Source organism: Vanellus vanellus (genome assembly GCF_965231255.1).
Source record: "Vanellus vanellus genome assembly, chromosome: 9".
In the NCBI taxonomy this organism is placed as follows: Eukaryota; Metazoa; Chordata; class Aves; order Charadriiformes; family Charadriidae; genus Vanellus; species Vanellus vanellus.
The window spans coordinates 17,856,821-17,883,586 of NC_138914.1; the positions used below are offsets into that span (position 1 = coordinate 17,856,821).

Genomic DNA, 26,766 nt, shown 5'->3' on the forward strand with positions numbered 1-26,766 from the left:
GGGTTGACAGGGCAGCAGCATCCGTCCGGGGTCAGGGACCGTGCCGCATCCTGGCCAGCCCTCGCTTGTGCCGGGTGGCACTGTCCCTTGGCCAGATGTGGCCCCAATGTGGAGCCCTCCCTGGCCGGGCGAACAGGACCCCAGCCCCCCGGGGGCTTTGGGGCTTGTTGGGGGACCCTGCCCCGGCTGCCAGCCTGCCCCAGAAAGCCACCCTGTGCCGTTTCCCAGCGGGGCGGGGAGGGCCGGGGCTCGCACAGAGGCAGCTTTGTGCGGCGTGCCAAGGCGTCCCGCGCTCGGCAGCCCGGCCGCCTTCCCCTGCCAAGGAGCTGTCTCCCTGTCCCGCGCTCTTTCCTGCTCCGTTTGTCCGGCCCTGATGTGCCCCCGAGCCCCCTGCTTTGGCACCCCGGCAGCACCGGCCCCAGGCGGCAGGACGCAGGCGAACCCTTTGCGCCAGGCAGCGCCGTGGGCTTTACGTAACGGTGGTGGCTGGGGGGTCCCCGAGCTCCCCGCCCCGTCCCCGTCTGCCCTCCCAAACGTCTCCATTTGCCTGTCGGAGCCCCTCACCGGGATGGGAAACTGAGGCACAGAGCTGAGAGCTGCGGCAGGGGAGTGGAGGTGGGCAGGCGTTGCAGGCAGGAGCTCCGAGGCTGGCGCCGTGCTGCAGGAAGGGGAGCGGAGCGGTCCCGCAGGGTGGGCTGTGGGACAGCTGGCCGGGTGATGGGACGGTCCCACCTGGGGACCCTTGTGGGGCTGTCAGACCTCCACGGAGCATTGTGCGGTGAGCAGGCAGAAGGGAGAGGTCCAGCCGTGGTGATGCATCCCCATCATCGCTGGGTGCCTCTTCCTGCGGTGCCACCAGTGCTGGTGCTGAGCCTGACTCCAGCATCCCTGGTGGATGCAGAATTTGGGGGACCAACCCCTCCAGTGCTCCCACCCAGAGCCGGACCCCTGTTGCCCCCCTCTTGCAGAGCCTGAGGAGAGCCCGCAGCGAGCCCAGCCACCTCGCCACCATGGACGCGACCGACGTGCCCCTTCAGGCCGAGATGGTGGAGCTGGTGCCCAACGGGAAGCACACGGCTGCGCTCACTGCCTCCGCTGTCCCTTCACTGGCCGGGGACAGGTAGGGACTGTGGGACAAGGGGGGGTGCCAGGGGCTTGGGGGGATCCTCCTGGCTGCTCCCTGCCCTTGCGATGGCAGCCAGTGCTGCCTGGGCACGGGGTGGGCATGGTGGCCCTCGGCTCTGCTTCGGCTTCACACCCCTCCCTCCCTCCGGTGGCCAGGTTTGAGGAGAACCAAGCTGGCGTGGCAGAGATGGAGGAGTTCCTGCCCCACGGCGCCGAGAAGAAGCAGACGCACTTCACCGATGTGAGTATCGGCACGGGCACTGCGGTGGCGGCAGGACAGGGGCAGCTCCCGGTGTCACCAACGCGTCCTCTCCCCATCGTGTCCTGTGTTCGCAGTTCGAAGGGAAGACATCTTTTGGGATGTCCGTCTTCAACCTGAGCAACGCCATCATGGGCAGTGGCATCCTGGGGCTGGCCTACGCCATGGCCAACACCGGCATCATCCTCTTTCTGTGAGTACTGCCTGCCCGCGGGGGCTTGGGGAGGGGGTGTCCGGGTGCAGGATGACTCCTCCAAAAGGATCGGTGGGTGCCGGGGGTGCAGGTGAGAAGGGGGTCCCCAGCTCAGGGTGACACAGGGACCGGTGTGCTGCTGCTTGAGCAATGCCCGTCGTTGCCGTGAGCCTGTCTGCCCCTGCCGGGCTCTGCTCCCCACTGAGGAGGAGGAGGAGGAGGATGATGATGAAGGCTGGGCTTCCTTAATGCAAGACTAGATTTCTCCACGTGTCCCAAAGGTGCTGGTTTCCCTCAGGTGTGGGGACACGGACCTGCAGGGCGGTGGCAGCCCCTCCGCCTGCGGGGTGCCAGCACCCCAGGGACCATCTGCCCTGTGCGGCACCCAGCCAGTGCTGAGGCGAGGGGATGGGTGGTCCACCAGGACAGATGGCTGCCTGCGGGCAGAGCCTGCCCACGCAGGGTTAGCCCCGTGGCTGTGTCTGAACCCAGCGCTGTGACCTGCTGGTGACGGTGCTGTCCTCCTGCAGCTTCCTCCTGACGGCGGTGGCCCTGCTCTCCAGCTACTCCATCCATCTGCTGCTCAAGTCCTCCGGCATCGTGGGTGAGTGCTGGGTCCCCGGCGGGGCTGTGCCGGGGGGTCCCCTCCCAACTCTCACCCTGCCACCGCTCCCTGTCCTGCAGGCATCCGCGCCTACGAGCAGCTGGGCTACCGAGCCTTTGGCACGCCGGGGAAGCTGGCTGCGGCCATCGCCATCACGCTGCAGAACATCGGAGGTGAGGACAGGGCTCGGAGGGGGGGAGAGACGGGGGGGGATGAGGGCAGGGGACGGGACCGGAACACACCGGCGCAGCACGACCTTGCTATGCCCCGCAGCCATGTCCAGCTACCTGTACATCGTCAAATCCGAAGTGCCTCTCGTCATCCAGACCTTCCTCAACCTGGAGGAGAAGACCACGTGAGTGCCTCCTGCCCGCGCTGCCTGCGTGCCTTCCCCGGGCAGGCGCCGGGGCTTCGTCTCCAGCTGTGCAGCCCATGGCAGGGATTTAGTGCCATTAAGCCACTACTATTTTTGATAACTGTCAGTGCTGAATAAGCCCCCGAGTGGGATTAAACTGGGCTGAACTTCCAATCCCCGCTCCTCGCATCCCCTTGGGATCACGCTTTCCTCCTTGAGCGGAGCCCGGGGCTGCAGGGAGGTGGTGGTAGCTCTGACTGGGAATGGGTCCCCCCCCTGACGCTGTGCCCTCATCCCCACCTGGCAGCACGGCGGGGTGAGAGCTGGGCAGATGCTGGGCAGAGCTGCCACTGGGACCTCCACCAGTCCGGGACTCCCAGCCAGGCTTGACCCCAACTGCTCTGGGGTGCTTGACCACATGCGGGACCAAGGCTGGGCAGGGGTCCTGCCCCACGTGTGGCCGGGGGCGGCTCCCTCTTCCTGGGCTGTTGAGGATCTGGCTGAGGCCTCCCACAGATGGTGGTACCCTGGGCTGCCCACGGGCAAATGTGTGCTGAGAACAGCAGTTCTCAGCCTGCCCACAGCAGCTCCAGCCCTTGGAGCTGCGCCACTATGGGGGTAGGCAGGACCCCAACTCAAGAGTCCCCAGGAATGCTGGCCACGGGGGTTCCCAGGGATGACACCTCAGGGGTCCCCGAGGATGCTAGCACAGCAGGGATGCCAATGTCCCTGGGGATGCCAGCTCAGGGGTCCGGGGATGCCGGCTCTGGGGTCCCTGAGGCTGCCGGCTCTGGGGTCCCTGAGGCTGCCAGCTCTGGGGTCCCCACGGATAGCAGACATCCCCCCCTGCCCCCAATGGCTGCCTGTGCCTCCTGAGCACTGGCAGAGCGGGGGCGGTGAGCAGGGCCTCTGTTTCCAGGGACTGGTACATGAACGGGAACTACCTGGTGATCCTGGTTTCCGTCACCATTATCCTGCCGCTGGCCCTCATGAAGCAGCTGGGTAAGTGTGGGGGATGCTGCATGCAGCACTGGGGTCCAGCACCCTGGGGATCCCGCAGGGTGATGGTGCCAGCCTGGGGGTGGTGGGCAAGGAGGGGGCATCCAGCCAGTGTGGGGGTCCTGCCCATGCCCACTGGCCACTCTCCTCCCTCCCCAGGCTACCTCGGCTACGCCAGCGGCTTCTCCCTCAGCTGTATGGTCTTCTTCCTCATCTCGGTGAGCACCTACCTCCTGGCACACACCAGTGGCTCTGGGATGCCGAGCATCCCTTCTGCCGGGGTGCGTGGCTCTACCGATGGTGTGTGACCGGGCTTCGTGCTGTGGTGACAGTGGGAACAACGGGGACAGCGGGCGCTGCAGGCTGCGGAGACGCCGTGGGGGTGCTGTCACACTGCTGGGTTATTTTTGGTTGAAGGAGCCGAGCGCTGGGGAAAGGGGAAGGCAGAGGGTGCCGGGGGCAGGACTGTGCGTATGGCCCCTCCACGTGCCACTGCCCCACTCTGCCCCGCTGCCCACCCTCACGGGGGCACCCCGGGGGGGTCGGCGTCACTGCGGGGCACTGCTGGCACAGGGTGCCCCATAGAGGGGTCCCTGCAGGGGCACTCTCATGCCCGGTTGGGGGGGCGGTGCTGGGGGGGCAGTGGTGCTGAGCGCTGACCATCCCTCTGTCCACCCCCCTCAGGTCATCTATAAGAAGTTCCAGATCCCGTGCCCGCTCCCCGAGCAGGAGGGGAACCTCACGGGCAGCTTCAATGCCACCCCCGTCAGCACCAGCGACTACCAGAATGGCTACACTGTCCTCCAGGCGCCTGACCAGGGCACCTGCACGCCCAGCTTCTTCACCCTGAACTCCCAGGTAGGGACCTGGGGTGTACCGGGGGCTCCGGCTGAGCTCCCACCCCGTGTACCCCATGAAGGCGAGCGGTCCTGGTGCTCAGCCGCCCTCCTCTCCCGCAGACGGCGTACACCATCCCCATCATGGCCTTCGCCTTTGTCTGCCACCCTGAGGTCCTGCCCATCTACACTGAGCTGAAGGAGTGAGTCCTGGGTGGGGGCACCCACGGGGAGGGGTAGGCTTCGTCCAGCGCCAACCCAAACGCAGTGCCATCCCGGTGTGGGACCTGCGCCGGGGCATCGTGGGGAGGTGGGTGATAAGACCTGGGATGGGTGGTACCAGTCCTAGGAGGTGGGTGATGCAGCCTGGGGTGGGTGGGTGGTGGGTGATATCACCCCTGGGAGATGGGTGATATAACTCGGGGTGAGTGAGTGGCTGGTTGGTGTTGGGTGATGTCACCCCTGGGAGGTGGGTGATACAACTTGGGATGGGTGGTGGGTGAAACAACCCCTGGAAGGTGGGTGTGATGACCAAGGGTGGGTGGGTGGGTGGTGGTGGGTGATCCAACTCACCACACAGCCCAGGAAGGGGAACACACAGCTCTGCACAGCTCCTGTGCACCCCAAGGTGCTGCGGCATCACCCCTCCTTGCTGGGTGGGTGCTCGGTGCCAGCGGGTACCATGGGGTGGGCTGCGCCGTGGGGGCCATGCTGAGCCCACCCTCTCCCACAGCCCCTCCAAGAAGAAGATGCAGTGCATCTCCAACATCTCCATCATGGTCATGTACCTCATGTACTTCTTGGCTGCTCTCTTCGGCTACCTCACGTTCTACGGTGAGCCCTTGGGGAGGGGACCGGAGGCCCTGCCGGCACGTCGGCACTGGGGAGGTGGCAGTGCTGGGACTCACCCGGCATCTCCCCATGGGTGCCTGCAGGGCGGGTGGAGTCGGAGCTGCTGCACACATACAACAAGGTGGACCCCTTCGACGTGCTCATCCTGTGCGTGCGGGTGGCCGTGCTGACGGCCGTCACCCTCACCGTCCCCATCGTCCTCTTCCCGGTAAGTGGCCCCATGGGGATGCCAGGTGGCACCGCCACCCCCCCAGCTGAAACAGGACCTCAGCGTCAGGATTTGAGAGGGGAAACTGAGGCAGCGATGGGGCTGAGGCCCAGGGCCAGAGTGGCCGAGATCGGTGGGGCTGCATGGATTGGGGTACGGGACCGGCTGGGTGTCAGGGACAGGGCTGGGGCAGGGGAAGGGGTGGCAGGGACTGGCAGGGCCATTGGGCTCGAGCTGCGAAGGGGCGACAGTGGCCAGTGGTGCCATGGGGACAGGGCTGGGGCAGGAGCAGGGGTGATGGAGACCACTGGTGCCATGGGGACAGGGCTGGGGCAGGGGGTGGGGTGATGGGGACCGGCAGAGCTGTGGAGATGGGGCTCGGAAGGGATGATGGGGACCATCAGGACTGCAGGCACAGGGGATGGGATGGGCCCTGGGTCCAACGATGGAGTGTGACACCCTGTCTCTGTCCCTGTCCCCAGGTACGCCGGGCGATCCAGCAGATGCTGTTCCAAGGGAAGGACTTTAGCTGGATCCGCCACGTCACCATCGCTGTGGTCCTGCTGACCTTCATCAACCTCTTGGTCATATTCGCCCCCTCCATCCTTGGCATCTTCGGCATGATCGGTGTGTGGCAGCGCCCTGCTCCTGTCCCCCGTTGGGCACCGGGCGTCGTGGGTAGCACACCAGCCTGGTGCTGGGCTTTGCCTGACCCCCCTGTTCCTCAGTTTCTCCTTCTCACCGTGCTGGGACCAGGGCATGTGGGGGGGTCCCCATCCCCATCCCCATCCCCATCCCCATCCCCATCCCCATCCCCGTCCCGGCAGGCTCTGGTTCCCGCGGTGTGGTGCTGGTTGCTTGCCGCGCTGCCGGCTGGAGCTTACTCTTCCCCTGGGTATTTCCCTTGGTCCCCCAAGCCGGGCTCCCCCCCCTTAGCACCCGGCTCAGTGCCAAGGCCCTGGCTGCAGGGATGTGTGTGTGTGGGGGGGGATGGTGCCAGGACACGGTGTCCCCGGGTTCCTGGAAGGCTTTGCCAGGGCTGGGGATGGCGGGGCCGGGGGGGACACACAGGACCTGGCCGGGCTGCAGGGCTGGCAGTACTGAGCCGCGGGGCGGGTGCCCCCTGCCCACTCTGTCCCTGTCTGCTTCAGGTGCCACATCTGCTCCATGCCTCATCTTCATCTTCCCTGCCATCTTCTACATCCGCATCATGCCTAAGGACAAGGAGCCGCTGCGCTCCACCCCCAAAATCTTGGTAAGCATGAGGGGCACACAGAGACGGGGACAGGGATGGGCGTCCCAGGGACGGGCTGGGGACCTTGTCACCCTGGCCGTCCCTGACCCGCTTCCCTGTCCCTGCAGGCTGCCTGCTTCGCCCTCCTTGGGGTGCTCTTCATGATCATGAGCTTGAGCTTCATCATCATCGACTGGGCCACGGGGGGTGGGAAGAGCGGCGGCAGCCACTAGCCAGCACCGGGTGCCCACGCCAACCTCCCCCTACCCACCGGTGCCCCAGGGAGAGCCGGCCCCGGGCTCAGCCCCTGTGCCACGGCCCTGCCAGGCTTCCCTGGGGACCTTCCGCCGTCGCTGACCATCACCCCACGGTGGTGGTGAGGGGGCATGAGCCATGGCAGGCGCGGGCACCCCCCGACCTGTGCCCGGGATGGGGCAGCGAGTCTGGGGCAGGTGCTGTGCTCCGGCCCTGCTCTAGCGGGTACCCTCCCTGCTCCGCGCCTCAGTTTCCCCATCTGTAAAATGGGGAGAATAATACTGCCCTACCTCACCGGGAGCTGGCTGTCAGGTGGAGCTCGTCTCTGCACACCCAGAGCCGCCGGCAGCGGGCACTGCCAGGGACGCGGGGCACTGCCCACCATGGGGGCCGAGGACCGGGGCATTTTCCTGGCCCCTCCCTAGACAGCATCGAGAGCCCTGATGAACAGTGTCCGCAGGGGGCTGGAGTCCAGCGGGGTGGTCGGACCCGTGGCAGCACCCGTGCCCAAGCCACCTGCCCTCTCCCCCCTCCCGTCCCCCGGTCCCTGGAGAGGCACCACCCCACTGCCCTGGTGTCACAGGGGCACCCTGGCTCCCCCCAGGCAAGTGTGGTCCTGCCACTGCTCTTGAGCCTTCTGGGGGAGCAGTTGGCTCCCGGTGCCCACGGATGGGATCCTGGTGACCCCCAGACTGTGCATGGGGACTGGCCACATCGCTTTGGGGAGGTGACACCCCCCGCCAGGGGGTTGGCACCCACTGCCATCCTGCCTGTGTTGTGGCTTGGCTGCCCGGAACCTGTCCCCATCCCTGTGGGGCGCAGGTGGGGAGTGTGGGGGGATTGGGGGAGCGAGTGCTGGGGGCCAGCTCGGGGCTCCGGAGCCACCCCCCTGTCTGTGTGCCCAGACGCCAGGGTGATGGGCACCTTCTGCAACCCAAGCTGACATTGCTCGTCTTGCACCCAGGCCCCTGCAGCCCTCTCCCACCCACCCACCCACCCACACTGCTGGGACACCCCACACCATGCCAAAACCCGGAGAGTGGCTCTCCCACCCCCACCCCACCCCAACCTCCCTTCCCAGCATGGGGGGGGGGGGGGAAGCCCAGTAGGGTGGGCAGCACATGGGGGAAGGGGGGGACTGTCCTGCAGCGAAGTACATAAGAGACGTATTTTTTTACTGGGGTGGTGGAGGCTGGGATGCTTTTTATAAATACTGTATATAAGAGTAGATCTTTTTTAATGTGTTGTGTCGCTCTGGGTACCTCTGTATAATGTACATATCTATATGGGGCAGAGGGGGCAGCTGTGACCTGGTGCCGTTGAGGGGCTTGGCGGACCCTTGCCATCGCCCCGGGGCTGCCGGCTGCAGCGTGGCCCCAGTGTCCCCGTCCCCAGCCCGGTTGTTCTGTGGCCACCCCTGCACTGTGCTGGTGGGGGGGTGACACTTTTAAATTATCTGTGGGGGTGACGTCTGTGCTGGCGAGGACGCCGGCCGGTGAAGCCTCTGGCAGCGAGAATAAAGGTATGAATGTGCCCAGATCTCGGGCGTCACTGGGGTGGGCGAGGGGCTGGCACTCGGCACGCAGCATCCCGGGACAGCACGGACATACGGACACAGATGCACACAGATGCAAGGACGTACATGGGGACAGCACATACGGACACGGATGTACATGGATGCACGGACATACATGGGGACAACACGGACATATTGACACACGTGCATAGGCTCAGTGCACACGCATGCACAGACAGACACGGGGACAGCACGGATGTGCGGACACTCCCATGCACCCACGGGGACAGACAGACACGGGGACACACAGAGGGGGATGCCTGCCGAGGCACACGCATGGGGATGCGGGGACAGCAGCACACCGGCGCTGGGGGGGGTGGGCCCGCGGGGACACGCAGGCGGGGGCGCAGGGCTCCGCGGGCGCGAGGGGGCGCTGCGCTCCCACGCACGATCCGGCCCGCGAGAGACCTGCAGTGGGCGACCGGCCCGGCCCGGCCCGGAGGAGCGGGACCCCCGGGCAGTGGGAACTCCCACTTCCCGTGGGAGTGGTACCCCAGCGAAGCAGGACCCCCGGGGATTGGGAAACCCGTGGGAGCAGAACACTTGGGGAAGTGGGACTCCCGTGGGAGTGGGACCCCTGGGGAGTGGGACTCCTGTGGAAGTGGGGCTGGAGGCATCCCATGCATGGTGCCAGGGCAGCAGGTGCCCCCGGTGACCCCCCCAGCACCCCCCGGGGGCAGCCCCAAGCCCCCCAGCCCTCTCCCGTGGCATGGCGTGGAGTGGGCCTGAGCCCCCCCCTGCTCCCCCCCCCCCTCAGCCCGGGCCCCTCTATCCCCTGCCCGCGGGTACGGGGCTTTGGTCCAGCCGGCCCCAGGCCTGGGCGCAGCGCCAGCTCGTTAGCAAAGCCTTATTAGCGCCGAGGCCCGCTCCCACGGGAACAGCCCTGCTCCCTCCACGCTGGGGCCCACGGGGGCTGCCCCACGGACCCCATGGCTGAGCTGCGTGGGAGGATGCTGCACCCCTTTCCTTGGAATCGCAGCTTCTAAATTAGAGCATCCCTCGCTGCCCCCCACCCTGCTCGGCGGGTGTTGCTTTTGGGGGGTGAGGAGGGGCTGGGGGGGCCCAGGCAGGTGATGAGGTTCTGCTGTGGGGCTGGCACACAGCTAGGGCGGCTTCCTGGGCATTGGCCAGCCCCGTGGGGTAGCTGGCACAGCTGGGCACCCTCCTGGGGCTGTGTGTAGGGTACCATTCCCAAGGGAGCCACCCTGGGAGCTGGGGGCGAGTGTTGGGGGTACCCCCTGACATGGATGAGAGCTGCCAGGTGCCCCTTCCTGCCTGGTCCCATCCTGCCCGGTCCCATCCCTTCTCATGGGCACTGCCAGTCCTGGTACCCACCGAGGAGCTCCCTCCTCTGGCAAGGTGGCACGTGGGCCCTGGAGGGCCAGTGATGGGACAAGTATGTGTGAGCCACCACCCTTTGACACCATGTCCCCACAGAAGGTGGCCCTGAGGCACAGCATCCCCCCACACCACCTGCCCTGGGGCTGCACCCACCTCCCTGCATCCAAAGGACCCCAGGTCTAAAGTCCAGCACCCGCACTCCATCTCCCTCACCATGTCTGGCCCATGGCCACTGCCCGCCTGTCCCGGGGCACACCATGGCCCCATGCCGACCTGTCCCGGGACACACCGTGGTGGGTGCCTGCCTGTCCCAGGGCACACTGTGACCCACTGCCCACCTGTCCCGGGGCACACCATGACCTACCACCTGCCTGTCCCGGGGCACACCGTGGCCGGTGCCCACATGCCCCGGGGCACACCGAGGCCCATCACCCGCCCATCCCGGAGCACACCGTGACCCACCTCCCGCCAGTGCCGGGAGCCGCCGCGTGGGGGCACGTCCCGCCGGGCGGGCATGAAGCCCCGCCCCCTCTGCCAGCGGCGGCCCCGCCTCCACCCGCCCCGCCCCACTCGGCCACGCCCCTCGCCTTGCTTGGCCCCGCCCACATACCACGCCCTCCCTTCGGCCCCGCCCCTTCTCCCGCGCAGGGGCGGGGCGGGGCGGGCAGGGCAGAGCCGCGGCCGCGCGCAGGCAGCCGCCGCCGCTGCCGCCGCCGCCGCCGCCATGGGCTGCACCGTGAGCGCCGAGGACAAGGCGGCCGCCGAGCGCTCCCGCATGATCGACAAGAACCTGCGGGAGGACGGCGAGAAGGCGGCGCGGGAGGTGAAGCTGCTGCTGTTGGGTGAGGCCCCCCGGGACCCCCTCCCCGGTACCCCTTCCCCCCCCCCCGCCTTCTCGGAACATCCTTCCCCTCCTCCTCCCTCCCCGCCCCCCCCCGCCGCTCCCCCCCCCCTCCCGGAACCGGGCAGCCCCGCCGTCCCCGCTCCGTGCTGCAGCGGAGCGACCCGGGGTACCAGCCCGCGAGGGTGGCGGCCCCGCCCCGGGCATCCCCCAGGAGTGGGATGCTGGGCCCAGCCCGGGTTTCGGGGTCCCCTCCCCCCAGTGGGGTGTCGGCCCCATCTCGGCCCCCAGGGGTCCCCCCGGGAGTGGGGTGTCTGCCCCGCCCCAGGCTTCCGGCTTCCCCCCAGCCCAAGGAGTGGGGTGCAGCCCCCACCCCAGGCCTTGGGGATCCCCATCAGGAGTGGGGTGCTGGCCCCACCTCAGGCTTTGGGCATCCCGCCCCCGGGAGTGGGGTGTCAACCCCATCCCAGGCCCCAGGGATGCCCCTCTCCCCCCCCCCCCCCCCCCCCCGAGAGTGGGATGCTGGCCCTGCAGTGGGCCTTGGGGATCCCCTCTGGAGTGGGGTGCCGGCTATACCCCAAGCTTTTGGGGATCCCTCCCCCAGGCTTTGGGGGACCCACCCCTGGAGTGGGCTGCTGGCCCTATAGCACGACTTGGGGTTCCACCAGGAGCAGGGTGCCAGCCCCACCCCAGGCCATGGGGTTTCCCCCCAGAAGTGGGGTACCAACCCCATCCCACTGCGGTACCGTCCCCCCAACTCTGTCAGTGTCCATCCTTTGGGGGTGCAAGGGGGGGGCATCTCCTGGCTGAACTCCCCACCATCAAAGGCCCCACAAACCTGGGAACCCCATCCTGCCTGCCCGGGACCCCCCGGGGGGCCCCTCCATGGGGTCCCCTTGCCCCGGCCCCAGGCGGGCTGGGGTGGAGGTAACGGGGCCGACGGACACCCGCTGCCCCACGCCTCCTCCCGCTGGGCCACCGCGCGGGGCCCGATCCCCTCCATCCCACCTTCGCCCTCCCCTCGCTGGGGGGGAGTGGGGGGCTTGGGCAGCCGGCTCTGCCCCGTGTGCGGGTACCCCACGGATACCCGATTTTCACGCCGATAACGGGCCGCTCAAGCTCTTCAAAGCGCCCGGCGATGCTCCCGTGGGCGTTCACAGCCCTGCCCTGTGCCTGCGGGCAAGACAGCCGCTTATTTATTTTAATTTATTATATATATATTATTTTTTTTTAATAACTGCCAGTTGGGGGTTCTTATTCCCTTTCCCAAATTCCCAGGGAGCGCCTCGCTCCGGGTGGGATGCAGGAGCGCGCGGGGCTCCCACGGCACCGTGGGGTGGCAGGACCCGGGACGGGCGGCGAAATCCCCGGCTGCTGCTCGGGGTGCGCCACCGGCAGAAAATGTCTTTCGGCTCCGTCGCCCGTCGGCGGAGGAAGCCGCCGGCAGCAGGAAGTCACGCCGAAATCCGGCAGCCCTTTATTTGCTCAACCCCTGCCTGCCTTGAGAAATACGTAGTTAACGCCTTGAAACGCTCGTTTAGCAGAGCACTTCGGGTTTTTTTTTGGGGGGGGGGTATTTTTATTTTCATTTTAATTTTGCCTGGGCTTGAGTCGTGCCGGCGGCAAGCCCTCTGTCCTGGGAAAGGGGGTGTGTGTGGGGGGGTGGGCAGGGGTCTTCGTCGTGGCGGGGGGCTCTCCTGTTGTGCAAGCTCGCCGCCCCGCTTGTTTCCGGGGAGGGGAGGGCGCCGGCGGAGCGAAACCCCACGGGGTTTGCAGGCTGATGGGGAAACACGTGGTCCCCCCCACTTTGCCGTGAGCCGCTGCCGCGCTGGGCCTTGCTGCCGGCTCAGCTCCTCTCGAATCGCTGCCCGGCGTGAAATAACGGGGCTGGAGAGGGGGAGTTGGGCACCTCCTTTCCGCAGTGCTCCGGGTACCGGCTGGGATGGGCAGCATCACCCCAGTGCTGTCGGCACTGGGTGCCTGGGTTGGGGGGAGCCCGGCTGGCGCTGAGCATCACCCAGGAGTGGTGGGAGGTGGGGGGCGCTGGTTGGTGAGGATCACGGTGGGGGCTGGCTACCCGGCACCTCTTCCCCTGTGTCCCGCTCTGTGCCGAAGCCGAGGCAGGAGGAGGAGGAGGAGGATGGCCGCACTCCCTTCTGCTGGGGACAGCATTTACGAGTGGCATTTCTGATCTCAGCTGGTTTCTAAAGCCAAAAATAGAGCAAAACGTTTTTTGGTTTTTTTTTTTTTTTTTTAATTTTTTTTTTTCTTAATGTTTATTTTTTCCCCCTCACAGCTGTTCAGGTGTAAATAGTGCCGGAGCCTTGGGTCACTACTGCCCATTTCCGAGCCCAGCTGTGGCCGAAAAATCCTCCTGAGGCGGGAGGGAGCGGCTGGGGAGGCGAGGCCGGCGTTGTCCCATGTCCCCCCCAAGGGCTGCTGCTCTCGGCATCCTCCCCTCCACAAGAACCCCTCCAGACAGGGATGCGGTGCCGGGAGGATGCTCCTGGCATCCCCGCTGCCCGCCCTTCCTACGGCTTATTTTTTTTTCCCATGGTCGGAGGAAAATTCAGGAGGAAAAATGAGGGAGGAAAATGGTTCCACCCGTTGTGCCGAATCAGCCCACAGCACGAAGGGGAGATGCCCCTTCCAAGCACCGTGCAGGTTTTGACGGTGATGGGTGCCGTACTGCAGCCGTGGCTTGGAGCTGCCGGGCAGGAGGAGAGCATCGGTCTTGGTGCGCGGTGGTGGCGGTGGGAGCACAGGACCGTGCCGGGCACCGGCACTGCAGAGGGTTTGGGGCTCACTGGTGAAGCCACCTCAGCTTGGTGCCTTGCCTTGTGTATGGCCGTGAGCGCGGTTCTCCCTATCCTCTGCCCTGGTGCCGTGCCGGAGAGGGATGGACGTGTGCCATCGGTATGGAGGGGACAGGCAGGACCGCTGCGGTGGCACCGCATGCATGGGCACAGCACCGATCCTGCCTGCAGCACCTGGAGGTTTTCCTCTGCCGTTTGCCGCCTCCGGCAAATAAGTTGTGTGCCGGATGGTTGAAGCTCTGCTCTCTGATGGGGAGAAGACCCTAATGAAGCAGTCCTCCTCCCAATGAAGCAATCCCTCCCTCCCTGCTGGTGGAAACCAGCGACATCTCAAGGTTTTGGTGCTGGGAGAGGCTGGGAGCTGCCACCGGCACCTGGAGGTCCCCGGAGCATCCACCCCCATGCGTGGGTGTTGCCGGCAGCTCCCAATGCCGCCGTCAGCTCCTCGGCATTGCCAGTGCTCAAACCGCTGGAGTCACCAGCTGTTTCTGCTGGGCAGCAGTGGAAGTTGGGTCCTGCTTGCAGGAGCCGGGATTCTCCAGGGGGATGCAGGACCAGCGGCAGGCAAGTGATTGCCCACCTTCAAAACCCCCAATTCCTTGTATTCCAGTGGAGGGTTAGGAAAGCAGAAGGATTTCTCTGCTGCTCGGGAGGCATTCGAGGGCGGGGGAAGGCGCTGGCGGGTTGATCGTGTCGATCCCTGGCGGTTTTCGGTGCTGGAGGTGCAAACCCCGGTGCGAGGATGCTCTCCTCACACCCCACCCGGGCTGGGTCGCACCGGGGTAAGTCACGCAGGCAGCTGCCTGTACCAGATCCTGCTGGGGCGAGGGCGGCCAGGGCAGGGCTCGGCAGCTTTATTTATTTTTTTTTTTTTTCGGTGCTTGCATAAAAATAGAGGAAGGGAGGGACCAGCTGCGACTTTCGGAGGCTGCCTTGTCCCGGCGCTGCCCTGGGCTCGCGTGCGAGTGGCCGAGTTTGCTGCACTTTGTCTTGTCAAGGGGTTTTGTTTTTCTCCTCCCTCCTGCCCCAGACCGGGGTGGTGGGAGGGGATCAGGTCTGACCTTCGGTGGGGACACTAGTGGGGCCCTGGTGGTGTTTCTGGCCACGGACCAGGAGGTTTCGTGGCGGGGGTGGAGCAGGGAAGAGCTCGGTGCTGTTAGATCTGGGGGGACCCCACAGCCAGCGCCCCAGAGCTGGCGGATGGGATGGGATGGGATGGGATGGGATGGGATGGGATGGGATGGGATGGGATGGGATGGGATGGGATGGGATGGGATGGGATGGGATGGGAGGAAGGAGCCCAGCACCCAGGCCCTGGGATGGGTCACCCCGATGTCCCCGTCAGTGATGTCCCAGGTGCAGGCAGCAGCCCTCCGCTCTGAGATGAGCCTTTGCCCAGGAGAGGTGGCAAGTTTGTATGTATACATTTTATATATTTTTTTTATATATATGCATTAGAAATATATATATATATATACTGCTTTTTGGTATATATATTGCTTTTTTGTACAGAGCAATACACAGATTGATTCATATATATCAATTGAAAAGCATATATATATATTGTTTTGCCTACATATATATATATATATAGTTTTACAGAAGAAGGTCTCCTGTGGGCTGAGCCCGCTGCGGGTGCCGGTAGGTGCTGGGGCCGGGATTACGGTGTGCCCGAGCACCGCTGCCATCGCCGGGGCCGGCTTGGCCTCTCTACAGCCGCTGAGTTTCCTGCTCCGGGCCGGAGCGTGGGTTTCCGGGCCGGAGGCTGGTTGAATCACCGGAGCTGGGGATGGGGGGGGGGAGCGCTGAGTAATCCTCCATCCCTGCTGGTGGAAAACCCAGGTGGAGGGAGCAGGGTGCCGGCAGCATCCCGGCTGTGCCAGCGGGTGAGCCCCCACCCTGACAGGGCAGGATGGAGGGGATGGTGGCACCCAGGTGCAAGGGCACGGCGCTGCCGGGGACAGCTCTCCGGCACGGGCTGCACTGGAGCCGCTCCGGGTGTTTGAGAGGGGAACGCAGGGAACATCGTGGCATCCCTGTACCCGGAGCAGCTGGGTGGGACGCAGTGGGTGATGGTCTTCAGGAACCCCCTTTTTCTACGGCTGAGCCCCAAAATTGATGCTGGTGACCCCGAGCATGTCTGGGAGGAGGGGACGGCTCTCTGCGGGGGCTCTTCCCCAGCGGCCCCGGTGGGGGGCACAGCCGGTGTGGGGGGCGAGGGCACGGAGGCGGCTGGTGCCAGTGGAGGGGGAGAGGGACAGCTCCGGCTATGGCAGGGGCAGAAACAAGAAACAGAGCAGCAAAGTTCCGGCATTCCTGGAAAAAGCCCGGCACAACGGTAGTTTTGTCCGGCTTGTGGACACCAGCGGCCCTTGTTGGCACCGGGGGTACGTTTGCTGTGCTCCCCCCAGGGAAACCATCCCCTGCCCACCTCCTCCTCCCCCGTGTGCTCCAAACGTCCTTCCCGCTGCTGATTTATTTCTATTTCATTTATTTTTGTGTTGTTGGTTTTTTTTGTTTTCGTTTTTTTTTTTTTTTTTTTCCTGCGTCTCCACCGGCTGCAGTGGACAGGGGGGTCTGCGCCTCCCTGGTGCCCCTCAATTTTTGGGGGTCCGGCCTGGTGACATGGCATCCCACCAGCCGCCGATGCACGGGTTCCCCTGGGAAGTGGCCAGCCCTGTGCCGGAATGGGATGGCCCCTGGGAAAAACGCCCTGTGTCGCTGTGGGGTTTTAAAAAAACGCGATTATTTTTACAGCAATTTTCCATCTATTTTGAGTAGGAAAGAAAATGTCGAGGGGGAATCTCTTTTTATTATTTTTTTTTTTTTTGAGTCTTTAGGGTAACTCTGCTTTTAACACACACCTTTGAAAGTCCCGTTTGATGATGGGGACCCCACAGTCCTGAGGGAGGTGGGCTCTGCAGCCGTCCCTCTGTCTGGCAGGGAAGGGGATCGGCAGGTTTGTCTGGCAGTAAAAACCATCAGTAAATCCATGATCAAATAATAGCTGCTCTTTGCCGGGTTGGGAAAACTTGCTGGCAGCGGCTGGGAACGGGTCTCCGGGTGATGGGGATGGGGATGGCTCTGGACCTGCTGGCGGATTGAATTCCAGCTTCTCCCTCGTAATAAGGAAAATTTTCCAGCTGTGCATTGCTTCCATCCGCGCCTGGATATTTGAAGGCATAAACCAAGGTAGTGCGGTGCGGCGAGATGGAAAATCCCCTCTCAGCGATGCGGGGTGAGGTGGACCCCGAAACCTGTGACCAGCTCCTTAAATATATGGCATTAAATATACGCTGGCCGGAAAGCATCTTAAATCACGGGCTGCAAAATATACGTTGGCTCAGTAAATTTTTCACCGCTAAATTAACGGGGATTTTCGGAGCTGGGCAGCCGCTTGCTTATTTTAAATTTTTGAAGATTATTTTTAACAAAAAAAAGGGAGAAAGCAGCCCGAGGGAGAGCTCTCCTATTTTTGAGCGGTGCTGCTTTGGGAATGAGCGCTGCCCGGTCCCAGGAAGGGCAGGAAGCGGGCAGGGCTGGGGGAAGCCCATCCATGGGGTCACCCCATGGCGGTGGGCTTCTCTCCATCCCCCCATCCCCGATGCCTGGCTGGCGCTGGGAGTGTCCCTCTGGCGCTGCCTGCCTGCTGCCTGTTTTGGGCAGGAGGGTGGAAGCTGGCAGCTGGCGCCCTGCCCGGGGATTGTTTTGGGGCTGAATGGACGGCAAACGGGTTTTTTTTCCGGGGATTGGAAACACTTCCCCTCTGCTGTGCTGCCGGGGGGGTGGGATGGGTCCGTCCCCCCCCCATCAGCAGCTGGGTGGGAGCTGGGGGTGCTGGGGCACCCGTCGGTCCCCGGCAGATGGTGGGGGTGGCACGGTAGTGGCCGGCCTTGGTGGCTGCCGGTCACTGCTGCCCGGCTGGGAGCGGGCAGGAGGTCCCCGGGGGCCGGGGGGGGGGGTTGTCCCCCTCCCAGGCAAGGAGCAAATGGCAGATAGGGTCAGGCTGGGGGACGACTGTCTGGCGCCTTGCCTCAGGGATGCTTATAAGCAGGGTCATCACTCGCTGTGTGCCTCAGTTTCCCTGTCTGGGTACCCATCGGGGAAGCGCTGCCGAAACCGGCGGTATGGGGCGGTGTTGCCAGAAACCAGAGATATTTCACGGAAAAAATGAAGGGATACGCTGAGTCCTTCCCCCCACCCCCAGCTCCCAGCTCTGGGCAGGAGTTGCCAGCGCTGACCACGAACGCCGGCCGGCAGCGCTGGCCGGGCTGTGCCGGGTGCCGCGTCAGCATCCCGAGGGCGCCGGGGGGAGGTTGGGTCGGCAGCGCCCGGGAGCCCCCGCCGAGCCGAGCGCTGCCCTCGGGGCTGAGCAGAGCTGCTCCCCCAGCGCATACAGCGTGGGAGCCGTGGAGTGGGGTGGTCATGGCAGTAAATTGAGGGTCTGTGTAGCCTCAACCTCGGGGGGGGCTCTGCGTCCCGAGCAATGTCCATGGGGGTATGTGCCCATCACATGGGCTGCATTTATGCCGGTGGCACGGGCACAGGCAGCGGGAATTTTCTCCCTGCCACCGTGTCTCAGCTGGCATGACGGGCTCTGTTTTTCCTGGTTAATTTTAGCATAATCTCCATTTTTAATGTTTTTTTATTTTTTTCCCTCCTCTGTAATCTCTCTTCCCCCTCTGCGGCCGTGCTGGCACAGCCCTGCCGCTGCCTGCTTGGGGCCCCCCGTAAGGGCAGCTCTATGGCCGAGGGCAGTACCGGGGGGCGACCCCCCCAGAGGGGTGGGAGAGGGCACAGGGATGGGCTCTGCTCCGAGGGATCCCCTGGGATTGGCACCTGGAGGCAGGGACCGCGCCGCTCTCCAGCCAGAGGGGGCTCATCCTGCTGGGGGTCCCAGGGCGAGGCGAGCCAGGCGCTCATCCATCTTGGTGGCACTCCCTACCCAGAGAGGGGACAAGGGACATGCGTCGTCCCTTTCAGCTTCCCCTTTGAGCTTCCCCTTTTCTGTAGCCGGGGTGACTTTGCTCCTTCCCTGCTCCCAGCCCAGGGAGGGAGGGCTGAGCCGGGAGGTGCACATCGCCTTTGCAGCCGGGGTGACGTCCCCAAGGGGGGACAGGGTGGCGGGAGGGGGAGCCTGAGGCGCCCTGGCCATCCTCTCTGGACCCCTGGCATCCTGTGTTTGGATGCTGAAAAATAAACCCACTCCAAAATCCGTTGGCTTTCCCTGCTGGCAGCCACCTCCGCAGCTGGGATGGGGCACGGGACCCGGCAGGCTGGAAAGTGCGCGCTATTTAAAAAGCAGTTCGGGGGCGGCTGATCCCACCGGGAGCCACTCGAGCTGGCTGGCGGAGGCGGCAGCTTCTTCCCGAATTCCCTGGGGTGCTCAGCTTCGGGCACCCAGCCCCTTGCCTGTAGCTGGTGGCCTGAGCATCTCCGCGTCCTGGCCGCTGCTGGCTCCAGCCGTGGTGAGGCTGGTGGTCCATCATCCCCCAGCACAATAGGGATGCGGGATGTGGGATGCGGTAGTGAAGCTCAGGCTCTGCCTGGAGCTGTGATGGCAGGTGTCGGGCAGGGCTTAGTCCCCTGTCACAGGGGGTCCCCAAGCTCAGCCGAAGCCTGGTCTGCCAGTCATCTTGGGTGCAGCGTGCTGACGTCACAGGGCAAACATTAGTGTGTTGATGCCATTTTCCTGGCCCGGAGCAGGTGTCACTTCTCCCCCTGGTAGTCATTGCAAGGTCGCCCCCAGGTTCCCCTTTTTCTCCCCCGTTCTTGGCCCTGGCGTTCCCAGTGCCCATCCAAGCATCTGCCTGGCCAACGCTGGGAGCTCTTCTCCAATGGCGGAGGCACCCGCTGCCCTCTCTCCCTGGGCTGGGGGGATCCCAGTAGGGTGGGGGTCCCTCTGGCTTCAGGCAGCACCTCACTGCTTGTTCCCCCCTTCTCGTTTCTCTGCAGGTGCCGGCGAGTCTGGGAAGAGCACCATCGTCAAACAGATGAAGTGAGTGGTCCCCACACCATCGCTGCGGCCGACACCATGCAGACCTTGGCTGCAGACTCTGAAACCAGTGGCAGCTGGGGAAAGCTCCCCACTGGTGTTGCCGCAGAGCATGTTTGGGGAGCAGCGCCCCAAGGTGCCCCGCAAAGGGCTGACCTTGTCTGTGTCTCTCCCCTGCCCCAGGATCATCCACGAGGATGGTTACTCAGAGGAGGAGTGCCGGCAGTACAAAGCTGTGGTCTACAGCAACACCATCCAGTCCATCATGGCCATCATCAAGGCCATGGGGAACCTGCAGATTGATTTTGGAGACTCCTCCAGAGCGGTGAGTGCTCTCCTGCTCCCGCCGCGCCTGGCAGGGGTGGGGGTTCTCGGAGGGCAAAAGCAGATGTGCCCAAAGCTGGACCGGGATTAAGGGTGGCCCTGCCCAAGCCCTGCTGCTCCCTGCCTGGCTGTGACCTCCCGCCCCTGGCGCTGAGGATGAGGGAACCCAAAGCATAACCCATGGGTGGCCTGACCTGGAGCAGCCCCTGATGGGTGTGCGGGTGCGGGGGTCTCACTGCTTCCCACGGGTCTCATCCCCATCCACCTCCGGAGCTCCTGCCCTGCTGTCCAGGTGGGATATGGTGGGCTCCAAGATTCGGGTCCTTTGGGGCAGAGTCAGTTCAATAACCCCGTGCCAATGCTCGAGCCCTGTTTTTTTTTGGGGGGGGGGGGGTTCCCCCTGCAGGATGACGCTCGGCAGCTGTTTGCGCTCTCCTGCACCGCTGAGGAGCAGGGCATCATGCCGGAGGACCTGGCCAACGTGATCCGGAGGCTGTGGGCTGACAACGGCGTCCAGGCTTGTTTTAACCGCTCCCGGGAATACCAGCTGAACGACTCCGCTGCCTAGTGAGTACCCCTGCTCCTCTCCCCCAGCTCGGCCGGATCCGAGCCCTGCGGGCGGCATCGCTTTTATTTTGCAACGGAAAATCCCCTCCAGGGGCTGCCTGGGGGTTGGTGCTGCCACTTCCCACCCGGCGCTGGGGCTGAGCCGGAGCAGAACTGGGAAGGCGGATGTTTCGAAAGCTGTTTCCTCCTCCGGCGGGGTGCTGCGTCCCCCCGGAGGGGGACACCGGAGCATTCCCCTCCTGCCACTGCCTTGTCCCCGGGGATGCTCTCCCTGTGTGAGCACAGCCAGGGGTCCTGCCCGCCCGCGGGCATGGGCCATGAAGGCAAGGCAAAGCCCCAAAGAAAGCACTGGGGACCCTTATATCTGAACAGGGTGCACAAGAAGGTGTTGGGTTTTTTTTTCCTTTTTTAAATGAGTTTATATGGAAGGACTTGGCATTATGCTGGCATATTAGCCAGCAAACTGGTGTTTAGGTAGATAAATTGCCTGCATCTGGTTGGGTTTATCCCTGAAGAGATTTATTAAATAAGTTAATCTGCCTAAAGTATGATTGCTGGAGAGGGCGGTGCGGCCGAGGCTGCGCTCAGCTCGCACGGTGCCCTCCCGCCTGCCCTCTCTGCCCAGACCCCTCAATGGTAAAGCAGTGCTGGGGGGAGCTCGTGGTGCGCCGGGAAACCCCCACCAAAGCTGGTCCTGCCGGGGATTGAGCATCCCTGGGACTCGCTGCCATCCTTGGGGGGCTACTTGGTGCCCCCACATGCCAGCCCAGCTGTCCCCTCCTCCTTGGCATTGATGGGTCCCTCTTCTGCACTGAGGTCGCTGGGGGGAAGAGGATGGAGGGGAAGCTCCCGGCAAGTGCCGACCCCAGAGAATCTTCTGTTGGTGCTTTCTTCCGGCGCCTACGGCTTTCACTTCCTCCTGCCCGGCACCCACCCGTCCGCCCTCCCCAGCCCCTGTCCCGCTCAGCCCCATGGCTCCCCGGCCAGTGCCGGCGTTTCCCCGGTGGTGCCGCGCTGTGCCGTGGGTGCTGGGTTGGAGGCACAGTAGACCCTGGCAGGTGCCTGGCAGCTCGCACGTACAGTTTGAGCAAAATACATCTGCAAAGCGTCTGCAAATCGAGTATCGCCGTAAGTGCGTTTATGGAGTGTTTGGCACATTGCGGGGGTTGGACAAGTATTAATTAGGAGCCCCCTTTTGAGCTGTTGCTCCAACCTTTCTCCAGCCTCGCGGAGGTGCTGATGCTTCATCCATCCCCGTGGGGATGGTGCTGTGCCCGCAGTGCCGCCGGCACGGGGCACCCTGGGGATGAGGACCCCCCGTGCCGTGCCCAGCACGCAGCCCGCCCGTGCCCCAGCCTCCTCCTCCGCACCCCCTTGGGGTGGCTGCAGCTCGGGATGCCGGCGCCCCGCTGTGCTGGGCGCGAGGTCCGAGTGCTGCCGGCGCCACGCACGGCCCTGCCACGGTGTTTCCTGTTTTTTTTTGTCAGTCGGAGGCCGCGTGTGTTTCCGGCTGTTTTTGAGCTGCTCCGCGGTGGCAACGTGCCAGTTCCACACACACACACACCCCCAACCCTCTCACCGGCAGTGGGGTCCCAGGGCACCCACGGCTCCGGCTTTGCCGCGGCATGCCGGAGGGCTTCCCGGGAGCTGGTGAGCCGGCCCTACTGCCATCGGAGCTGGGGATCCCCGTGGCCTCGTGAGCCGTAATCTGGCTTTCACCAGATTACGGGTCTGCAAAGGCCTTAATTAGTGCAAGCCTAATTTGCTTAAAGGAGCCTGTTTATAATAACCCAATTAAAGCAACGTGAGCTGGAGAAATCGAAACCCGCCTTGATCCCCCCCCCAGCCGGTCCGGCAGTCGTTTGGGGACCGAGCCACCGCTGCCGCCGGCAGCCGGAGCGTGGCAGAGCCGGGTGGGCAGCAGGGCAGGCGATGCCGCCCCGGAGCGGTGGGGGGGGGGGGGGCTGAGGGTGGGCAGCAGCCCCCCGAACCACGCTGCTCCCCATCCCTCCGGCCGCCCGCCTCCCGCTTCCTCCCAGGACGCCGGCCCTTTGTGTTTTTTGACTATAAATGGCACGGCGCCATCGATTGTTTCCGCCGGCGCTGCGGCCGGTTGCCATAGCAGTGAATACTTTCCTCTTGCCGTTTCCCCCCGCCTTCCATGCGAATGGCTGTGGGGGGAACGGAGGGAGCCCCCCAGCCCCGCTTAAGTCCCCTGTCCCCCGACCCCTCGTTGCTGTGTGTCCCCTCGCTGCCCCAACACAGGCAGGGGCGGCGGGATGACCCCGGGGTGCCGATGGGGTCCGGCTCGGTGCTGCCCACCCCGAATGGGCGATGCCGAGGTGTGCGGGCAGGGGACCCCAGGGGCGGTTGTGGGGATGCCCCGCGGGATTTGGGTGGCTCATGGCCCCGTGGTCCAGCTTCCCCAGCGCCTTTCTACTCCCTCCCCAGCTACCTGAACGACCTGGAGAGGATAGCCCGCGCCGACTACATCCCCACCCAGCAGGACGTGCTGCGCACCAGGGTGAAGACCACCGGCATCGTAGAGACCCACTTCACCTTCAAGGACCTGCACTTCAAGTATGTCTGACCCTTTCCCTTTTGCCTTTTTTCAAGGCAAAAAAAAACCCAAACCACCTCCCTTCCTCCCCGGGCTGGGACAGATCCTGCTTGCGCGCTGCAGGCACTGACACCCCCCCCCGGCTTCGCTCATGGCGGGAGCTGCTGCCTCGGAGAGAGCGGAAACCGCCAAAATAGCTGGAGCAGCCTCAAAAACGCCTCGCAGGGCTCAGCCCGGGGGCGGATCCAGCCTCTGGCGAGGAGGGAAGGGGGAAGGCGTCTCCGGGTGCCGTGACGCTGTTTCCGCTGCGGGAAGGGCGCTGGGTGGAAGCTGGGGGGGTCTCGGAGTCGGGCAGCGGTGCTGCTGCCCGCTGGCATTCTGGCATCACTTTCCATGGAAAACCCATGGGAAATAGTCAGGGCTGTGGTTTCCAAGGCAAAAAGCTGACACAGGGAACATCCCGGGGGATTAAGTCAATTTGCAACGGGGCTGCTGGTAGAAAGATCCGCTGGCCTTCTCCCCAAGTGCCAGGGGGTACTCGCAGGGACCCCTGTGCCACGGCGGTGCCATCACCAGGGTCATGCTTTGGAGGTGGCAGCGAGGCAGAGAGGATGGTCCGGGAGTGGGGAAAACACAGCAGTGAGGAAGCCTCCCCGCCGGCCAGGGGCTCGATGGTGGACATGGGGCTGTTCTCCGTGGAGGCAGGGCATCCTCTGCTGCCTGCAGCAGGAGAGGTGCGCGGTGCTCTGGGATCATCCCGCTGAGCCCTCGTGCTGCCCGTGATCCCACTGAGCCCTCAGCCGAGCACCAGTGGCTCCCCTTGGACCGAGGTCTCCGGCAAAAACCCAGCAGTTGCCTGCTCTGGAGCAGGTGTCCAAGAGAGCATCTCCTGGAGCCTCTCTCCAGGGAGCATCATGCTGGCACAGTCTGGGAAAAGGCAGCCTGATCCCACTCCGACTCATGGTGGGGGTTTGCTCCGGATGGGAAATAAGCCCGGACACCCCCTGGGATGGGCAGCGGGTGCTGGGGCAGATCCGCAGCAGCAGCAAAACCCCCGGGGGCAGAGGCACTGCCCACCCCAGTGCCTGTACTGGTGCAGCTCCTGCTCCGGGCAGCTGGGGAAACTGAGGCAGGGGAGCGGGGCGAGGGCTGTGGGGCTGGGAGCTGCCGCCCACCACTATGCTGCCTCCCTGCCCAGGATGTTTGACGTGGGCGGCCAGCGCTCCGAGCGGAAGAAGTGGATCCACTGCTTCGAGGGGGTGACGGCCATCATTTTCTGCGTGGCCCTGAGCGCCTATGACCTGGTGCTGGCTGAAGACGAGGAGATGGTGAGTTGGGGGGAATGAAGCCGGCACCTCCTGGGGGTTGGGGGGGCCTGGGGGAGCATCCCTTCTTCTGATGGCCACTAGTGGCCTGGCCAGCGTGGCCCAAGCCTTGCAGGGCACTTGGTGTCCCCTGCCAGGGCAGGCAGGAACGGGGTGGGAGGTGGGGGGGGGGGCAGCAGCAGGTTGGGCTCTGCCTGGGGGTCTTTGCCCGGCTCAGGCTGCCATCTCCCCTACCAGAACCGCATGCACGAGAGCATGAAGCTGTTTGACAGCATCTGCAACAACAAGTGGTTCACGGACACGTCCATCATCCTCTTCCTCAACAAGAAGGACCTCTTTGAGGAGAAGATCGTGCACAGCGCCCTGACCATTTGCTTCCCTGAGTACACAGGTACCGCGGCGTTCCTCGGTGCCCCCCCCCCCCCCCCGCCGGTTCCCCTGGCAGGAGGAGCGGGCAGTGCCTGGCACAGGCAGTGCAGCAGGAGATGTTTGGGATGGAGATGCTGGGTCTCCTGTGCCCAGGGAGTGGTGTGTTGGGGCAGAGGTGGGGTGCAGTGGTGTTTAAGGTGCCCTAAGGGATGGGGGGGCAGGACACAAGGGGCAGCAGCCCTGGGGGGTGTAGTTGAGGGTCACTGCCTGGGGAGCATCAACTGAGCATCGGAGTGGGGGCTGTAGTGGTGTGGGGAGCCAAGCCGAGCCCAAACCCCTTTGGTGCCGGTGACAGTGGGGGTGCAGGTGTCCTTGGCCAACTGTGGGAGAGTCCAGTGTCTCCTCCTTGCCAGGGGCCAACAAGTATGACGAGGCAGCCGCCTACATCCAGAGCAAGTTTGAGGACCTGAACAAGCGGAAGGACACCAAGGAGATCTACACCCACTTCACCTGCGCCACGGACACCAAGAACGTGCAGTTCGTCTTTGATGCCGTCACCGACGTCATCATCAAAAACAACCTGAAGGACTGCGGGCTCTTCTGAGGGCCGGCGCTGCCCAGGTGGGTGGTGGCCCCCCAGATAGGTGGTCACAGAGCACCCTCTGGCGATGGGACAAGCCCCCTGTCCCTGTCCCCGGACCCCACCTGCTCACTGCCTGCTCTCTCCTAGGACCCCCGGCCTCGCCGGCGAAGGAAGGACCGTGCCACCGCCCCACTCCTGCTTCTCTTCGGATTCATCCCTCCGCCCCCACCCCATAAAGAGACTTTTTGGGTGCCAGCATGGCGGCAGGGCCCGTGTCCCCCCTGCTGCCCCAGCTTGCCCCCACCCCCCCATCTTCCTACTCCTCCTCGGCGGCGTCACCCTTTCTGCCTTCCTGGGGAAAATGAGGTTTTCATCTTAGTTTTTAACCCCCGAACCGCTCCAGCCCCCCGCCCCCCCCCCGTTCATTCGCTCCCGCGCCCTGGCGCTCTCACTGTTTACATTACAAGTGTTGCTGGCACAGGGTGGGGGTGGGGAGGGGGGGACGCGGGGGTCCCCTCGGGGCCACTCACCCGGCCAAAAACACCACCGACAACATTCCATTTAGTAAACCAGAAAAGAAAGAAAAAAAAAAAAAAAAAAAGGCAACCCACCTCCCCCCCACCCCCGATCCCAAACCAACGCAAAAAACCAAACCCAATGACCCACACCACACCGGCTGGGGCCAGGTTGCTTTTTAAAGAAATCTTTTTACCAAACTATTTAAAAGCGTCAAGTGCTACGTGGTGGCGGCGTCCTCCATGGCCAGCCCACCCACCCCCCAACCGTGTGCCTTGGGGGGGGGTCCGCACCCCCAACACCCCCTCGCTGCCCCCTCCACCCCACCCCACCCCCTCCCCCCGAGGGATGGGCAGGGTCTGGGCAGGGGGTTTCTGCCTGTATTCCCCCCCCCCCCCCCCTTCTTTCTAAGCCTAATTTTGTAGGGCTAGCTGTTGCGTTGGGCAAGGAGAGCCCGCTGTACAGAGTGGCCCCCTCTGTGTCTGTCTGTCCCGTCCTGTTCTCCCCCCCCCGCCCCTCCCTCCCCAGCCCGTGGGAGGGGGGGGGCCCTCAGCCGGTGCCCGCGGCCTCGCTTTTCCCACAGGATGTTTTACCGAATTCTTCACATGGTTTGAAATAATAAAATGTAGAAAGGAAAAAAAAAAAAGGACATGGTGACACCCCACATGCCTCCCCCCCCCCTGCACCCCCTCTCCGTGACACAGGGGTGGGGGTGGGTGCTTCATCTCTGGGGGGGCCCCGGGGGTGGGAGAGGGACACGGGATGGGCTGGCATCACCCTGGGGGCTCAGCAGCATCCCCTGGGGGGGGGTGGGGAGGGGGTGAGGGCAGCAGTGGGACCCGTTGGGAGGGAGCTGGGACATCACTGAGCCCCCCTGGGGGATGCTGGCTCAGCAGCTGAGGGTGCTGCTGGGGAGGGGTATGACCACCCCCTGGTCTGGCAACAGGGGGATGGGGGCACTGGTACCACGCAGTCCCTGGGGACACCCAGTGCCCAGGGGCACCCAGTGACCGGTGGCCCCAAGGGACATCTA

At 64.4% G+C, this 26,766-nt stretch overlaps 2 protein-coding genes across 2 annotated transcripts; both read left to right on the top strand.

Annotated features, from left to right (window-relative positions):
- The first annotated feature begins 845 nt into the window (after nt 1–845).
- SLC38A3 (solute carrier family 38 member 3) lies at nt 846–7,718 on the top strand. Its single transcript, XM_082487859.1, has 15 exons — nt 846–1,120; nt 1,282–1,366; nt 1,462–1,577; nt 2,108–2,181; nt 2,262–2,354; nt 2,455–2,536; nt 3,456–3,538; nt 3,695–3,753; nt 4,220–4,393; nt 4,495–4,574; nt 5,105–5,205; nt 5,307–5,431; nt 5,914–6,058; nt 6,583–6,686; nt 6,794–7,718. Exons 1-15 carry the CDS (start codon nt 1,011–1,013, stop codon nt 6,896–6,898), a joined length of 1,536 nt encoding a protein of 511 aa, XP_082343985.1. The 5' UTR covers nt 846–1,010; the 3' UTR covers nt 6,899–7,718.
- Nucleotides 7,719–10,523: 2,805 nt separating this feature from the next.
- On the top strand, nt 10,524–26,379 carry GNAI2 (G protein subunit alpha i2). Its single transcript, XM_082487497.1, has 9 exons — nt 10,524–10,679; nt 19,450–19,492; nt 19,673–19,814; nt 20,220–20,380; nt 22,832–22,960; nt 24,139–24,268; nt 24,503–24,656; nt 25,048–25,255; nt 25,365–26,379. The coding sequence occupies exons 1-8, from the start codon at nt 10,562–10,564 to the stop codon at nt 25,236–25,238; spliced, it is 1,068 nt and encodes a 355-aa protein (XP_082343623.1). The 5' UTR covers nt 10,524–10,561; the 3' UTR covers nt 25,239–25,255; nt 25,365–26,379.
- Nucleotides 26,380–26,766: the final 387 nt, after the last annotated feature.